General features: G+C 43.6%; 1 protein-coding gene across 2 annotated transcripts; it reads right to left on the bottom strand.

Annotated features, from left to right (window-relative positions):
* Positions 1–9,346: 9,346 nt before the first annotated feature.
* On the bottom strand, positions 9,347–16,793 carry tut1 (terminal uridylyl transferase 1, U6 snRNA-specific). 2 transcript variants are annotated; one of them, XM_029629337.2, is made up of 10 exons: positions 16,601–16,793; positions 16,024–16,214; positions 15,188–15,394; positions 14,923–15,037; positions 14,608–14,735; positions 14,282–14,508; positions 13,933–14,042; positions 13,602–13,724; positions 12,934–13,026; positions 9,347–10,962 (listed from the first exon to the last, which is right to left on the bottom strand). In XM_029629337.2, exons 1-10 carry the CDS (start codon positions 16,677–16,679, stop codon positions 9,818–9,820), a joined length of 2,418 nt encoding a protein of 805 aa, XP_029485197.1. In that variant the 5' UTR covers positions 16,680–16,793; the 3' UTR covers positions 9,347–9,817. The 2 variants fall into 2 exon arrangements, with proteins under 2 accessions (XP_029485197.1, XP_029485198.1); XM_029629338.2 differs by lacking the exons at positions 16,024–16,214; positions 16,601–16,793 and adding an exon at positions 15,770–16,017.
* Positions 16,794–18,118: the final 1,325 nt, after the last annotated feature.

The raw sequence follows: 18,118 nt of genomic DNA on the forward strand, positions 1-18,118 counted from the left end.
ACAATATCTGGCCTCACCAGGGTTATGTGGACCCAGTGTCCACCAGGGCGGAGCAGGGCACCCCCTCCACAGTGTCAGGGACATGACAAAAGTCCACAACACAGGTCCGGCCCACCACAACAACAGGCTCCATCCGCTTGCCCTCGTCTGCTTCTGGGGGAAGTGGAGCCTTGCTTCCCCGTCTGTGCCGGTGGGCTCCTCCTGAAGATGATGGTGGTTGGGATAGAAAGCCAGGGGTCCGCACTACCCGGTCTATGCGGACCCCGAGCCGTTTCCCTGAGCTCTGGGGGACATGAGCCCAGCAGACCCTGGGACCAGGTCTTGTGTTTCGTGCCGCCTGTAGCGACACAGCCCGAATGAGTTCTGTCATTTCGGCCACCCAAGCAGGCTTTTCCGGCTCCGGGCTGCTCTGCCCCCCAGCTCGCACAGAGGGTGTGTCTCCCTGCACCCCCACCAAAGCCCCAGCTGAAGCCCCAGCCCACACCAGCTCCCTCTCCAAAGCCATCTCCAAGGCTGTCTGCAATGACTCAGGATGAGCCAGCTGGGTCTGTATGCGCAGCTCCGTAGGGGAGAGCGCCTGTATGAACTGGTCCCGTGCTAGCTCGCTCTGCACGGAGGGGGGCATGTGAGCATATGCCCGCCGAGAGAGGCTCTCAATGTCATTAGCTAGCACCCGTAGAGGCTCTCCAGGCTGCCTGCGTCTATTACTCAGTTCGGAGCGCAGTAGCCCGGGCTGATAGCAGGTTGATTGACATGTCGGACCCCGCGAACACCGGGTACTGGTCAGTACAACACAACCACCTCCTAGCCTAGCACATAACACACAGCTGTCTGTGCGGGTCGCTACAATATGTATAAAAATGTTCAACATAATTTTGCTTACTGGGCAGTGATTGTTTGATTGTTTTTATACTGCAGTGATTGATCAGTTTTATGCAATAATATTGCGATGATTTTAATGTTTTATGAGGAAATAGTGCGGTGATTTTAATGTTTTATGGGGAAATAGTGCGGTGATTCGTCAAATAGTAGCACACAGCGTTCATTCTCATTTTGTTTGCAGCACAACATGCACCGAATACAAGTGTGTTTTACATAACTTTGTGAGTCTGCGTTTCAGAGATACTATTTAATCGTTCACAAAATTGCAAAGTAGCCAAGCTATAAAGCTCTAAAAGTAACAAACCAATCAATATAAATTGCTGCTAGCCTCTATTTCTTACGTGCTACTCGGGGAGTTTCGAGTCATGCCCTGTGGTTTGAAAACAACCACCCTAATATTTTAGTTTTACAGTCCATCAAAAAAACGAATTGCTATGTTTTTTCAATGTAACTACTGTGTAAAAAAGTGTCATGTATGTAAAAATGTCTGTAGAATGTACACGTAACAAAAAATGAAGTTATTTTTGTCCTCGGAAGAGGGGGTGTGGTGGATGGGCCGATAAAAAAACGTAAATATGAAAGTTGAACACCAAACAAATCCCTCCATTCACTATTCGACGCCTGGTTCTGCATTGCAATGGAAATTCTCCAGTTCTCATATTTAGAATGATCTTTAGGAGTGAATGGTGGGACTTTGTTTGTAACGTAATAATTTACTTGTTGGTTAAGGGCTTGTAAAGTAAGCATTTCACGGTAGTTGTATTCGGCGCATGTGACAAATAAAATGTGATTTGATGAGTAAGTTAATTGAAATGACGTGGAAACAAAGTTGATTCAACAAGTGTGTGCCCAGTGGGATGGGGCAAGCATTCAGCAAATCAGCAATACCAGCCTACAGGAGGAGTTGGTGTAAATTAATCTGGAGTATTTGTCTTTAATGAGTCGCTGCTCAGGAGATTTTAATCGGTGTTCAAATTGTCTCTATTGACTCTGGTCTCATCTGTGGAAATGTAATTAATGGGAATTTAGATCCATGTGTAATTTGGTAACAGGATAGGCCAGTGCATAAAAGCCTACATTCTTTAATTTAATATCAAAACTAGGCTTATAAATGTTTTTTAACTTTGTTGCATACTTACCTGAATAAGTCAGTTATGTATAGAGAAGAATAGCCAAGAAGTCTTTGTATATGCAATTGCCGAGAAACGTGTAAAATTGTCATAAACGCACCCATATTGGTGTATGTATGAATGACCCTAATGAGTAATTTCTTGTTGAATTATTCATATGAGGTAGCCTATAAAATACACCAGCCGAGGGGAAAAAATAAACCCAAAATAGCAGTAATTCTGTAGGCCTACACCTACATAATTCCAGATTGCATTATAGATAGAATGACTATATGATGCAGTCTCCATGTGACCTGGTGGAGTGAGAGGTCAGAAGAAAGACTAGTCACAGATTAATAATATGGTTGTTAGTCTGATCATATAAAAATACAGCCTTAGAGCACACACACACACACACACACACACACATTTATTTTGTACACATCTCTACGTTATCATAGCAAATATAGATGTGTATAACCTGTGATTGCATATAATGCTTCTAATCCTCTAATACCGAACATGATTTTGTGTTCTACGTTGATGTGTTCTACGTTCTGTGTACCGCTCCGTCACCACACATGAAGTTCCCTCTCAGGAATAAAAGTTGTTTGAATTTAATTGAACAAGTTGACTGATATGAATACCCTATGATAAGGACTGTAGGGACATAGGCGTCATGTGAACAGTAGACCATGAAGGTCTAGAATAAACAGAGGCCATTGCCCTGGGTGGGATAAAGGGGAGCTGAGACTTGATATGAGACTGAGTCACAGCAATTGCGTAATAGTATTCTACACACAATACCCCATAATGACAAAGCAAAAACAGGTTTTTAGAAATTAAATACCTTATTTACATAATTATTCAGACCCTTCGCTATGAGACGCGAAATTGAGCTCAGGTGCATCTTGTTTCCATTGATCATCATTGAGATGTTTCTACAACTTGATTGGAGTCCACCTGTGGTAAATTCAATTGATTGGACATGATTTGGAAAGGCACACACCTGTCTATATAAGGTCCCACAGTTGACAGTGCATGTCAGAGCAAAAACCAAGCCATGAGGTCAAAGAAATTGTCCCCAAGAACACAGTGGCCTCTATCATTCTTAAATGGAAGAGGTTTGGAACCACCAAGACTCTTCCTAGAGCTGGCCGCCCGTCCAAACTGAGAAATTGGGGGAGAAGGGCCTTGGTCAAGGAGGTGACCAAGAACCAGATGGTCACTCTGACAGAGCTCTGAAGTTCGTCTGTGCAGATGGGAGAACCTTCCAAAAGGACAACCATCTCAGCAAACCTCCACCAACTAGGCCTTTATGGTAGAGTGGCTAGATGGAAGCCACTCCTCAGTAAAAGGCACATGACAGCCCGCTTGGAGTTTGCCAAAAGGTCCCTTAAGACTCAGACCATGCCATGAGAAACAAAATTCTCTGGTCTGATGAAACCAAGATTGAACTCTTAAGGCCTGTATGCCAAGCATCATGTCTGGAGGAAACCTGGCACCATCCCTACGGTAAAGCATGCTGGTGGCAGCATCATGCTGTGGGCATGTTTTTCAGCAGCAGGGACCAGGATACTAGTCAGGGTTGAGGCAAAGATGAACGGCGCATGCAGAAAGAGTGGGGTGTGTGTGTGTGATACATTATTTTGCATGTGAAAGTGCACAAATTCTTATGTGTGTGTGTGTGTGTGACATGAAGACTATTTCCTGATTTAAAAATGTTTGTCTGAGAAGTTGACTGTGATGTCGATACGTAGTTGAACCTCCCTCATCTCTCTGTCTGCGACTACTTATCCCCAAGTGTATCCCTCTTATCTAGCCTGAAAAGCAATAAGAAACGTGTCAATACCAGGATTATTATTTATTTTTTACCAGGATCATTGTTGAGAACAAATGCTAAATGATATATAGATATAATTGACATTTTAATCACATTTTTACCATATTGAGTAAAGAGAATCCCTCATAAGAATTAGGTATACAAATGAAAAATTCTAGCGTCTGTACAAAGATGAGCAAAAAGTGTATAAAAAAACAAATACTGAGCTATATTGTATGCTCAAAAAAACTGAAAATGTATATTATTTTATATTAATACAGAGAAAGAGATTTGGTTTACTAAGCAATCTAAAAAAGATAGGGCTAAAATTGATTGGCACCCGTTTTCCATATTCCAGCACCCTACCCTTGTAAGGATAACGACACAGCCTTTTTCTATAATGTTTTATGAGATTGGAGAACACGTCAGGAGGGATCTTAGACCATTCCTCCATACAGAATCTTTCCAGATCCTTGATATCCTTTGTCTGCGCTTATAGACTGCCCTCTTCAATTCAAACCACAGGTATTCTATTTTTAAAATATATTTTTTAAATCCACTCCATATTCAAACGTATACGAACAACAACTTACAGACGCACACAAACAATGACTACATCTCATCTGCCCAGACCCGCATGTTCACACCCCCATCCCTAGTGCCTGCATTATTGTTTGCCACTTGGACCTTAAATTGTATCAATTTGTTTTTCTTTGTCGCCCATGCTATTTCAATATTTTTTGAAATCATTAGATTTTTCCATTGTGTTAATGATGGTGGATTGATTGATTTCCCCATATTTAGTATACTTTTTGTTTTTGTGATGAGTCCAGCCCATTGGGTATCTCACTACATCCACATAAGCCATGTCTTGAAATATGCAGACCGACGGGATTAAAAGTAAGTTTACATTGTAACACCTTTTTGAAAAGACAACTTTCTAGCTCCGCCCACAATTTTCAAACTTCCCAGAAAGCATGGATTATTGCGTCATTATTAGTTTTACACTTATGACATGACTCTGTCGTTGTGCTGTAGACACCCAAAGTGTTTTCAATGGGTTTCAAGTCCTGAGACTGGAAATGTGGATTTCTTTGTGAATTTTGATGTGTGCTTGGGGTTATTGTCTCACTGGAACATCCACTTGTGGCCAAGTTTCAACCTCCTGGCAGAGGCAACCAGGTTTTGGGCTGAAATATCCGGGTACTGGGTATAGTGAATGATGCCGTTGACATTAACAAGGGCCCCAGGACCAGTGGAAGCAAAATAGGCCCCATAACATCAAAGATCCACCAGTATATTTTACAGTAGACAAAGGATATCAGGGATCTGGAAAGATTCTGTATGGAAGAATGGTCTAAGATCCCTCCCAATGTGTTCTCCAATCTCATAAAACATTCTAGAAAAAGACTCGGTGCCATTATCCTCGCAAAGTGAGGTATTGAAAGGTATTGAAAACAGTGGCATCAATCATTTTGAGAAATATAATTACTTGTTAAACAAAATCTTTCTCTGAGCAATTGTATTAGTATACATTTAAGAGAATACAATAATATTATAGATTTATTTTAGCCATTTATGCTCATCTTTATCAAGGGTGTCAATAATTTGGAGCCCCACTGTACCTTTCTCTTGCACCCCTCACATCCGGCCTATGGGATAGCAGTAAAAGCATAGTGTATCCCACTACAACTTGTCCGTTCTCCCGTGATAGTAATCTACTGACTCTTTCTGTTTACCCAACTCGCAATAAAAGTCAATGACAAGAAACAACAGGCAGAAGGCAAACTCATCTCCTCACTCGATCGCCGTCTCCACGGGTAAACATTCAGAAGTAACAGAAAATAAAGAAAAGGCAAACAGTTGAGTTTTTCCAAGGCTCATTAGACCCAATAAACTCCTCCAGATAAGTCTCAGGCTAATGCACTCCAAGAAGGCAGCAAATACAACTCAGTCACAACCACACACCACATTTTGTTACTAATGTTGGTGTGCCCATTCCTCAATTACAGGTGTAACTAATAACAATGTATGTGCTGATGATCCTTCTTTAACAGTGAACATTTGACATTTACTTTACATAGGAGGTGGTGTGATGGTGCTTTGTTGGTGACACTGTCAGTGATTTATTTAGAATTCAAGGCACAAATAACAAGCATGGCTACCACAGCATTCTGCAGCGATACGCCATACCATCTGGTTTTCGCTTAGTGGGACTATCATTTGTTTTTCAACAGGACAATGACCCAACACACCTCCAGGCTGTATAAAGGCTATTTGAACAAGAAGGAGAGTGATGGAGTGCTGCATCAGATGACCTGGCATCCACAATCACCTGACCTCAACCCAATTGAGATGGTTTGGGATGAGTTGGACCGCCGAGTGAATTAAAAGCAGCCAACAAGTGCTCAGCATATGTGAGAACTCCTTCAAGACTGTTGGAAAAGCATTCCAGGTGAAGCTGGTTGAGAGAATGCCAAAGAGTGTGCAAAGCTGTTATCAAGGCAACGGGTGGCTACTTTAAAGAATCTAAAATATATCTTGATTTGTTTAACACTTATTTGTTCACTGCATGATTCCATGTGTTATTTCATAGTTTTGATGTCTTCACTATTATTCTACAATGTAGAAAATAATAAAAAATAAAGAAAAACCTTTGAATGAGTAGGTGTGTCCAAACTTTGACTTGTACTGTATGTAAATATAAATATGTATTCCATGGAATACCAGAGATGCTAATATTATGTTAGAAGGCAAGACCAAAATCCTCTGTTTGAAAAACCTCTCGCTTTGAAGAGGAGACAATATGATTGTACCCTATTTTGTACTCATGACACTTGCTGCTTCCAAACATAGTAGCATAGTAGAGGGAGGACTAATGCACAGACAGAAGCCCACGCGCTTCATTTCATGGATGTCTCCCCAGAGAAATCTGACTCCTTCCAGTAGTATTGCAAGGCTAATTTAGCGTTATCTTCTGATTGAGGCAGCCACTAATGTGAGCGGAGTGCTTTCCAGTGATCCAGTCAACCCGGTCTGTTTGCACTGCAGACTTCATCAATGGATATCACTGTCTGTTAGTGCAATAATTTATGAATACATGAAATGCCCTGAAAAGCCCTCGAGCGTCACTCAGAAGCACTACCGAATAACAGTAACCAAAACAATGAGATGGCATTTCCCAGGGTTTTTCCATTTAATGTGGGGAACATAATCCTTGAGTCACCACACATGGGAGAGAATATATTGGCAGAGTAAGACATGCCTTCCGATCAGTATGTCATTTGTTGCTTCTGTGTCCAAAAATGCTTCACTCTTCTTACACGTAAAACCCTCTACGTACACAGCCTTCAGTTCTGCTAGCTGTGGATGAGAAACGTTGTTTTGATTCCCTCGCAAAAGATGCAGCTTGTCATCTCCACAGAGGAACAAAGCCAGTCTGCCTGTAGAAACAATTAACCCCCCCCCCCTTCTTAAAAAGATCTGACTAATTAAACCAATAGAAAGCCACCTGATATACCTGTTTAAGACAGAAAAGACAGCCACATAAACCTTATTTCCATGGGTAACCTTATTTACTCAGTCTGTTGGGAGTTAGGACTAATTGATGCCATTGATCTGAATACGTGGGAATGTAGGGTGTCTGGGGAACAAATTGACACAGTGGCTGTATCATGGACACCAATGACACCGAATATTAAATTAGGTGTTTTTTTTCCCTAATTAAAGATTGACGCTAGTGTCACAACAAACAAAAAACAATTACGTAAGAACTTTAAAAGATTCAGAAGTAGAATCAATTCGTGAAGGTATTAATTACTCAGAGAGATCCATGAAACTGACAATGGTTGGGCAATTAGCCTACATGAAATAATTCTCCATTGCGATAGTCTGCATATAATATACACGCATCTTCAAAAGCAATTAAGAGAAAATGGTGGATGTTCCCTGTTGGACTTCATCGTTGGGACAGATCATGGGGGACAATAGCTAATATTTTGCTATATGGCAAAACTCAATTTCTTATTCAATTTCTTCCAGCCTTATGTTCTGACAGTGGTGTACTAGGACATGTGTAAAACATCTAACAAGCAGGGCTTCTATGAGTCTTTGATGTACTGCGAAGACAGACTTCAAAGACAGTGCAGGAATGATGAGTGCAATGGTGACAGAGCCTTTAGGCTTTGTTTCATGTACTAAACATGTACATTTTGTTCTGTGGTCACTTCAGTCTTCAGTGATAGCATGGACATTAATATAGAGTTGGTCCCCCCTTTGATGCTATAGCAGCCTCCACTCTTCTGGGAAGGCCTTCCACTAGATGTTGGAACATTGCTGCAGGGATGATCCAACATCCATTCAGCCACAAGAGCATTAGTGAGGCCGGGCACTGATGTTTGGCGATTAGGCCTGGCTCGCAGTCGGCGTTCCAATTCATACCAAAGGTGTTCAATGGGGTTGAGGTCAGGGCTCTGTACAGGGCAGTCAAGTTCTTCCACACCAATCTCGACAAACCATTTCTGTATGAACCTCGCTTTGTGCGCAAAAGCATTGTCATTCTGAAACAGGAAAGGACCTTCCCCAAACTGTTGCCACAAAGTTGGAAGCACAGAATAGTCTAGAATGTCATTGTATGCTGTAGCGTTAAGATTTCCATTCACTGGACCTAAGGGGCCTAGCCTGAAACATGAAAAACAGCCCCAGACCCTTATACCTCCTCCACCACACTTTACAGTTGGCACTATGCAGTGGAGCAGGTAGCGTTCTCCTGGCATCTGCCAAACCCAGATTCATCTGTCAGACTGCCAGATGGTGATGCATGATATCATCACTCCAGAGAACTTATTTCCACTGATCCAGATGGCGGTGAGTTTTACACCACTCCAGCCGGCGTTTGGCATTGAGCACAGTGATTTTAGGCTTGTGTGCGTGCGGCTGCTCGGCCATGGAAACCCATTTCAGGAAGCCCCCTGACGAACAGTTATCGCTCTGATGTTGCTTCCAGGGGCAGTTTAGAACTCGATGAGTGTTGCAAACGATATAATTTAAAAACATAAAATACTATCAAATACCTTCAACATTTTTTTAAAAGTACCGTCAGCTGATATTTTGGCCATACCGCCCAGCACTACGCCTATCCACTGCCAACTATGGCGGCAGATAGCCTAGGTAATAAAGCAGCATATCTGCCTGAGCAATTGCGGTTGTTGGTCTGTCGTATGAGCAGAGGCCTATCTGGACCGGGCTTCCAGTAAACACACTTCCCATGGCATAGACCTGGCATCTGCCAGGCTGTGTCAATGGTGGACAGAGGGTCAATGATGCATGCACCATGTAATTATGACCTGTGTAACATCATAAATAGGCAAGTCCCCCTGGAGACCTTAGGTAGACAGCCTACCATTGTGATTTATGGACATGGGAGCTTGTCCAATAGTTAAACATTGGATAGATTCTGTGGCACAACGGCGCCAAGACAAAGGGCAAAAGTCGGCATGTGGGAAGAAAAAAAAAAAATTGTCCCATCGCTTGATAAAATATGTTTTTCATTTAATTCCAACTGTTGAGAACAGTATTCAATAGCCTTTAATTTCCTTCAACCCCCCCCCCCCATAAAACAAGATGTCAAACTAAACAAATCACTGAAACAATACAAAGGAGTGCAGTGCTGCAGGGCACTTGCCAACCCTAATCTAAAACAAGTAAAACATACCTAACTTAATAGCATGACAGCGCACAATCAATTTTCACAATATTTTCATGGCTTTATCAAAGCCATTACTCAAGCTCTTTCATAACACTTCAGAGCCATTCTGGTCAGATCCGTTTTCAGAAGAGACAACTCCTTTAGTTTTATCAACAACAAAAAATCTCCCATAATATGAAAATAGTGCAAAGTGGCCAGTTTCAACCACTCTTCCACTATTCAGAAGAAAAAACGAAAAGTGATGATTATCAGAACCCACACAACCCTTTTACAAAACAGTCTGACGTCATCTGACGTCTACCCAGTCTTCCCCATCAGTGTGTCGGCCATCTTGGGCAGGAACATCTCCAGGAAGTGAAAGAAGTCCTGGAACAGTCCGGCACCATCGGCGGAGGGTCGAAACTTGATCACGGCCTTGGTGCTCTCTGTGCCGCCCACCACCTGGGCCTGAACCTGGAACTCCAGCGGCTCCTTGTCCTCTGGCTCCTTGTCCACAATGTGCTTGGTCACCTGGGTCTCCAGCTCCACACTGCTGCCCTCTGGCCTGGAGTCCATGTCCATTCCCCCTTTAAGCAGCTCCCTCCTTACCTTCCGCCGGCCCGCCCACACCCTGTGCCTCTGGATGTAGGTCCAGTGTGGAGAACCGGGCTGGGACCCAATGTAACTGTCCAACCTGGGCCTCTTGCCCTGCGGGGACACGGAGTCACCGCTGCTCTCAGAGGACAGCAGGGGTCTCTTGGTTCCTGGGGTGTCCTTGCTCTGTGGGCTGCAGTCACTGGAGGCAAGGCGGCTGGCGTTCTCACCGTGGTCGTTTGTCGATTTGCCAATCGGAGACGCAGTATTCATTCCGTCAGCTCCAGTGCTATCCCCCATGCCAGTGTTAGTTAGGCTGCACTTAAGGACTCCCTGAATCACCCCCTCCACAGCAGAGCACACCCTCTGGAACCATAGCAAGCGGAAGCCGTCCCCGGCAGAGTGCAGCTGGCTGCGGACCACCTCGGGGAGCGACGCCGCCTTGAAGGGGATGCTGATGGCTAGTTCCCGCTCTGCCCCCTCAGCCCCCTTGTGGTGGTGAGGGCCCTCGTCCCGGGGGGTGAAAAGGCGCACCAGGCCCCACACCTTACCTTTGGTGGACTTGCGCATGTACTGCAGGCTGCGGCAGTACTTCTCTGCCTCCTGGCACTCCCTTTGAAAGCTCCTCTGGCTGCGCTCAGTCAGGTTGCCCGCAACATTGTGGTGCAGCTCGAAGGGGTCCAGCACATTGAGGGGGCCCAGCTTGGGGCCTGAGGACCTCTCCTGCTCCATGGCCTCCCCTTCCCCCTTTACCTTGTCTCGGCTAAGAAAGCTGGTGACCGGGAGAGAGCAGCCCTCCCTGATGGAGATGACAGAGCTGGCAAAGTCAAACTGGGCATAGAAGGAGAAGAAGCCTGACAGCAGGGCACCTACAGAAAAAAAAAAAAAGAAGCTTCAAGCCATTGTTCAATCTAAAAGAAATCAATGGATAAAATGGCATCTTCAATTCTACTATTGATATTTTAACGTCTTCTATAGCTCAGTTGGTAGAGCATAGCGCTTGCAACACCATGATAGAGGGTTTGAGTCCAGGGATCACTCATGTATGCACGCATGACTGACTAAGTTGCTTTGTATAAAAGTGTCTGCTAAAGGGATATATATATATATATATATATATATAACACACACACACAGTGGGGCAAAAAAGTATTTAGTCAGCCACCAATTGTGCAAGTTCTCCCACTTAAAAAGATGAGGCCTGTAATTTTCATCATAGGTACACTTCAACTATGAAAGACAAAATTAGAAGAAAGAAATCCAGAAAATCACACTGTAGGATTTTTAATGAATTTATTTGCAAATTATGGTGGAAAATAAGTATTTGGTAAACTACAAACAAGCAAGATTTCTGGCTCTCACAGACCTGTAACTTCTTCTTTAAGAGGCTCCTCTGTCCTCCACTCGTTACCTGTATTAATGGCACCTGTTTGAACTTGTTATCAGTATAAAAGACACCTGTCCACAACCTCAGTCACACTCCAAACTCCACTATGGCCAAGACCAAAGAGCTGTCAAAGGACACCAGAAACAAAATTGTAGACCTGCACCAGGCTGGGAAGACTGAATCTGCAATAGGTAAGCAGCTTGGTTTGACGAAATCAACTGTGGGAGCAATTATTAGGAAATGGAAGACATACAAGACCACTGATAATCTCCCTCGATCTGGGGCTCCACGCAAGATCTCACCCCGTGGGGTCAAAATTATCACAAGAACGGTGAGCAAAAATCCCAGAACCACACGGGGGGGACCTAGTGAATGACCTACAGAGAGCTGGGACCAAAGTAACAAAGCCTACCATCAGTAACACACTACGACGCCAGGGACTCTAATCCTGCAGTGCCAGACGTGTCCCCCTGCTTAAGCCAGTATGTGTCCAGGCCCGTCTGAAGTTTGCTAGAGAGCATTTGGATGATCCAGAAGAAGATTGGGAGAATGTCATATGGTCAGATGAAACCAAAATATAACTTTTTGGTAAAAACTCAACTCATCGTGTTTGGAGGACAAAGAATGCTGAGTTGCATCCAAAGAACACTACTGTGAAGCATGGGGGTGGAAACATCATGCTTTGGGGCTGTTTTTCTGCAAAGGGACCAGGACGACTGATTCGTGTAAAGGAAAGAATGAATGGGGCCATGTATCGTGAGATTTTGAGTGAAAACCTCCTTCCATCAGCAAGGGCATTGAAGATGAAACGTGGCTGGGTCTTTCAGCATGACAATGATCCCAAACACACCGCACGGGCAACAAAGTAGTGTCTTCGTAAGAAGCATTTCAAGGTCCTGGAGTGGCCTAGCCAGTCTCCAGATCTCAACCCCATAGAAAATCTTTGGAGGGAGTTGAAAGTCCGTGTTGCCCAGCAACAGCCCCAAAACATCACTGCTCTAGAGGAGATCTGCATGGAGGAATGGGCCAAAATACCAGCAACAGTGTGTGAAAACCTTGTGAAGACTTACAGAAAACAATTGACCTCTGTCATTGCCAACAAAGGGTATATAACAAAGTATTGAGAAACTTTTGTTATTGACCAAATACTTATTTTCCACCATAATTTGCAAATAAAATTCATTACAAATCCTACAATGTGATGATTTTCAGATTTTTTTTTTGCTCATTTTGTCTGTCATAGTTGAAGTGTACCTATGATGAAAATTACAGGCCTCTCATCTTTTTAAGTGGGAGAACTTGCACAATTGGTGGCTTACTAAATACTTTGTGTGCGTATATATATATATATATATATATATATATATATAAAATAAATAATTGAATGCTGCCCATCCTTTTTTACCCTGCATGGTTGGATGTATTTTTCATGCAATTTTTTGGTGTAACCTACACAGATCCTGGGTGTTCTTGCTGGGGGGCACAGCAATGGGCTGACTGGGGAAGGTGCAGTTCCAGCCTTCGATCACACACTCTTCCTCCTCACCTTAGAGGAAGAGAAGAACAGTGAGAAAAACAGAGAATTGCCAGAGAATTTAATGTTAATTTCTCTACCATAAGCTGTCTCCAAAGTCGTTTTAGAGGATTTGGCAGTACTTCCAACTGGCCTCACAACTGCAGACCACGTGTGTGGAGTCGTGAGGGATTGCTGATGTCAACGTTGTGAACAGAAGGCCTCCATGGTGGCGATGGGGTTATGGTATTGGCAGGCATAAGCTACGGACAACGAACACAACTGCATTTTATCAATGGCAATTTGAATGCACAGAGATACCGTGACAAGATCCTCACGCCCATTGTCTTGGCATTCATCCGCTGCCATCACCTTATGTTTCAGCATGATAATGCACGGCCCTGCGTCTAAAGGATCTGTACACAATTCCTGGAAGCTGAAACTGTCCTAGTTCTTCCGTGGCCTAGCATACTCACCACACATGTTGTATGTTGTGTTTAGATTTTTTGTTCAGAATAGAAATGCCTTGAGATGAGATGCGTGTTAAGGTCATGCACGTTCCATTTGTGATGAGCTTTAAAGAGGTGCAGACAGGAAGTAGTACATACAGGCCATGTCCTTCAGCTGGTCCAACGTGGGGAGAACAGGAGGGTCACACTTCTGCAGATAGAAGATCACCAGCAGTGTCAGAGCATAGTTATTCAGCAAGGGTCCAGCACCGCTGGGGTTACCTACAGGAGAAACACGAGAGAGACAAAACAGTTATGACAAGCATGTAGCACAAAGAGGCATAATACCGCATCATCTGTAGACAAAAAAAAAGGTCACAGAAAGTCCACAAGCAAGGTTCTGCTGACCCCTACTGAATACTGGTCAAAATGGTGTTTGATCTAAAATGATGTTAGTCTCTCCTACAGGGGAGCTGTGAAGGCCACTCACCAGCCAGCTGCTTCTGTTTAGCCCAGTAGCGGACGGTGTAGACCAGAGGGCGCAGCCTGGAGTCCAGCCCTGAGCACAGCTGCAGGAAACGGGTGTTCCTCACCGCCAGTCTGAGGGGTGGAGGAAGTGAGATTAGCAATGTTGGCTGATGGGGGGACCCATTGTGGCCCATCGTGCTTATCTTCATACCTAAAGTACTAAGAGTTGCTCTCTGGGACTTTTCTGATCATTATTAGGTTTCTAGGACGAAGGGGTAGGGGTCAGCTTGGTTCTGGGCCATACACAGTACAGTAGCAATAGAGATGCATTAAATGACTTTAATTATGACAGTAGCATTGTATAGGCTGACCTATTATTGATGGTCACGTCCCCCTGGAGGTTGAGCTCCTTGTGGATGAACTTAACCACAGGGAGGCGAGCGCCACTGACCGGCATGACCTTGTGCACCCCAGGGACGCACTTTCTCAAGATGGCCGCCACCAGCTCTAGCACTTCAGCCGGCGAGGCAGCGGAGAGGTCGATGTCGGACAGGATGGAGTCCTCAGAGCGGGTATCGTCTGATGGGCCTTCCCCTGCCTGGAGGACATCAGAGGAAGAGGAGTGCTGGAGATAGCCTGGGTAATTTAAAATACATTGAGACGCTGGGGGACGTTATAAAAGTTAACACCACCACACCTGTTCAGAAGAATTCTTGGCCCGAGCTTGGAACACCTTGGTGTTGTCCAGGTCCAGGAACAGATCCAAGTCACAGGAGTGGATGTCAAATGTGTTGACGGAGGAACCGAAGGCCAGGATCTGACTATCTGTACCAAGACCACACACAAACATCAAAGGCCATCATTTATGCACCTAATCACTGACACGGGGTCAGCTATTTTTCATCCCCCTTTTGGTTAAGATTATGACTGGAGGTAATCTGATCCTTGATCTGTGGTTAGGGGAAATTTGTACTTCAAGCTACATGATTGGGCTCAATGAAAGTTGGCCTACCTGGGAAGAACTCTGTAAAGACCTCCTGGAGCAGTTGCACTAGTAACTCTCTGGCCTTTTTCTCATTCTCCCCCAACTGGAATCGCTCCACCACACTCTGCATCTGTTCATTCACCTGGAGACAGAGAACCACTTCAACAACACATCATATCCATCAGCACTTTGATACTTACACTTTTTATCATTCCCTACATTAATAGCGCATATCAGACAGAGAGTCATGGAACATGAAATGAGGAGGGACACTAAACTAAGGAACACTTACCGAAGCAGTCTGGCACAGCTCTTTGGTGAGCCGCTCCAGTATCTGCTGCAGGTTCTTGGAATCCTGCCTCTTTTTAGGGATCAGTTTGAACTCCTTGTTCTCCCTGGGTTTCACCCGCAGCTTCAGACCGTTCATGTCGTGCTCTAACCGGGACAGCGTGGCCTGCAGACTGTCATTCTCACTGAATTCCACAATAGCGTACACACCCTGTGGACGGAAGACAATGGATTATAGACATATGACAAGGGGTATGTCCGAGGCTTGTGTCAACCAACTGTTTGGGCTGGGGGCCATAAGAATAATGCAAAGAATATTCCTCTCCAGCTAGCTATGGAAAAAAACCTTTATAAAGCAATGGATTATCCTACCATTAAATGTTTTGCATGTCAGCAATCAAGTTTAAGAGGTCTAACTTTCAAATCTGCCTGATTTCTTTATTTTGAAAGTTACATATCTTGAAAACTTGATTGATGACATGCAAAACATTTTGGGACTATATCAACAATGGACTAATGAAAGAGTTGTCCTTTAATAATTATGGTTTGGGATGTTCAATCCATCAGGCATTATTTTTCAACCAACCTTTACTTGCCGATACTTCCTTCATTCAGCTTGGAAGGTACCAGTGTTTTCTAAACTCCCATGGCTAGTTGCAGGTGGAACTTTGGAATTTAGCAAATGCTAAATTTGCGCCATGAAGTAATCTGACAATGTATATGCCGCCATCTTTTCAATTTCTGATTGAGAGAATATAATATTGAGAGAAGAGATGGCAGCAAGATGATATTGACAATGGCCCCAATCCTAGATCAGCACTCCAACTACTTAGAGCTCACCTTGTCTTTGTCCATGATGACTTCTGACACTGGTCCAAACCTTTGGAAGTAGTCTACAAGGTCAGCTTGAGCTGTATCCGGTTTGATCCCACTGACAAACACACTGTTCTCCACCTGAGCCTTCCGAGTCGCCCGCACTGTGCTCAGCTTCACATGCTTTCGCCCTTTCACATGGGCATCTAGACTGGCCTCTGTAGATTCAGTGTTTTCCAGTCAGTAAAGAAAATTGGTCACAAAACTGATATGCATAACGTTAGATTATCCAGCAGACATGTGTAAAACTAAGCCAGCGTCCGTATCAATTGTCATGAATTCATATATCTAGCTAAGCATTTACTGTATCTACTTCTGTAAACTGAAATTTATAAAATATCATAGAAATCCTAAAAGGTTAGCTAGCTAACGTTACTGTCCTAGCCACCTGTACGATTGGCTGATTAGTTTACAGCCGACAGAGTAATGAACTAGTTAGCTATCTTATAAAGTAAGTTAGCCATATATCTGGTTGGTTTGTGGCTAGCCGATAGCTAGCTAACGTTAACTGCAACCAAATAGCAAAACGACGACATTCACTTACTATTGGGTACATTCACATTGCATAGGATGCAATGAAAACCTCTCGCAGTGGATCGTATGTCTTTGTCCAAATCTTCCATTTCGCAAGAAACCAAATAAACAATTCAACAAAGTATTTTTTTTTTATTCTCAAATCTCCCTCCGTCGTTCACCGTGCGTTCTTCTCCTTAGTCCATCCGCTATCTCATCCGGGTAAATGTGCAAACCTCAGTGACTAGTTCCGCTAGAAATATGAATGTCATAATTTGAAATGGACATAATATTGCATTCTGGATTGCATTTTTTTTTTTTTACAAATTAAAATCTAAATATGTCAATAACCTAAGACAGACCTGGCATTTAAAACTTGTTGCACAGAGTATCTGCTAAAAACTGCTCCCCTTTATCGCTGGATGGGTGGGTCTGAGAATGTCTTTCTGCGAAATTTAGGGGAGATGCGCTTCCTTCATACTCGAGCTGTGCTCGAATACCCATACCAACGTACTGTATACTACATACTTAATGAGTATACACTACCGGTCAAAAGTTTTAGAAAACCTTCTCATTCAAGGGTTTTTCTTTCATTTTCTACATTGTAGAATAATAGTGAAGACATCGAAACTATGAAATAACACATTAAATCATGTAGTAACCAAAAAAGTGTTAAACAAATCAAAATATATTTAATATTTGAAATTCTTCAAATAGCCACCCTTTGCCTTGATGACAGCTTTGCACACTCGTGCCATTCTATCAACCAGCTTGACCTGGACACGTTTCCAACAGTCTTGAAGGAGTTCCCACATATGCTGAGCACTTGTTGACTTCTTTTCCTTCACTCTGCGCTCCGACTCATCCCAAACCATCTCAATTTGGTTATGGTCGGGGGATTGTGGAGGCCAGGTCATCTGATGCAGCACTCCATCACTCTCCTTCTTGGTAAACTATCCCTTACACAGCCTGGAGGTGTGTTGGGTCATTGTCCTGTTGAAAAACAAATGATAGTCCCACTAAGCCCAAACAAGATGAGATGGTGAATCACTGCAGAATGCTGTGGTAGCCATGTTGGCTAAGTGTGCTTTGAATTCTAAATATATCACAGAGTGTCACCAGCAAAGCACCACCACACCATAACACCTCCTCCATGCTTTGCAGTGGGAAATACACATGCAGAGATCATCCGTTCACCTACACTGCATCTCACAAAGCAATAGCGGTTGGAACCAAAAATCCACTGGTCTAATGTCCATTGCTTGTGTTTCTTGGCCCAAGCAAGTCTCTTCTTATTATTGGTGTCTTTTAGTAGTGGTTTATTTACAGCGATTCGTTCATGAAGGCCTGACTCACAGTCTCCTCTAAACAGTTGATGTTGAGATGTGTCTGTTACTTGAACTCTGAACTCTGCAATTTCTGAGGCTGGTAACTCTAATGACCTTATCCCTCCTATCCTCCTGCTGCAGAGGTAACTCGGTCTTCTATTCCTGTGGTGGTCCTAATGAGAACCACTGTCATCATAGTGCTTGATAGTTTTCTGTATTGA

The sequence above is a fragment of the Oncorhynchus nerka genome, linkage group LG23 (assembly GCF_034236695.1).
Source record: "Oncorhynchus nerka isolate Pitt River linkage group LG23, Oner_Uvic_2.0, whole genome shotgun sequence".
Classification (NCBI taxonomy): Eukaryota; Metazoa; Chordata; class Actinopteri; order Salmoniformes; family Salmonidae; genus Oncorhynchus; species Oncorhynchus nerka.

What these genes read in the sequence shown, in the direction of transcription:
- tut1 (XM_029629337.2), bottom strand. Translation starts at nt 16,679, where the DNA reads ATGGAAGATTTGGACAAAGACATACGATCCACTGCGAGAGGTTTTCAT. An exon ending in CAATGTGAATGTACCCAATA is followed by an intron (nt 16,215 to 16,600) that starts GTAAGTGAATGT and finishes CTGAATCTACAG; the next exon opens with AGGCCAGTCTAGATGCCCAT. An exon ending in CTTTACAGAGTTCTTCCCAG is followed by an intron (nt 14,736 to 14,922) that starts GTAGGCCAACTT and finishes GTCTTGGTACAG; the next exon opens with ATAGTCAGATCCTGGCCTTC.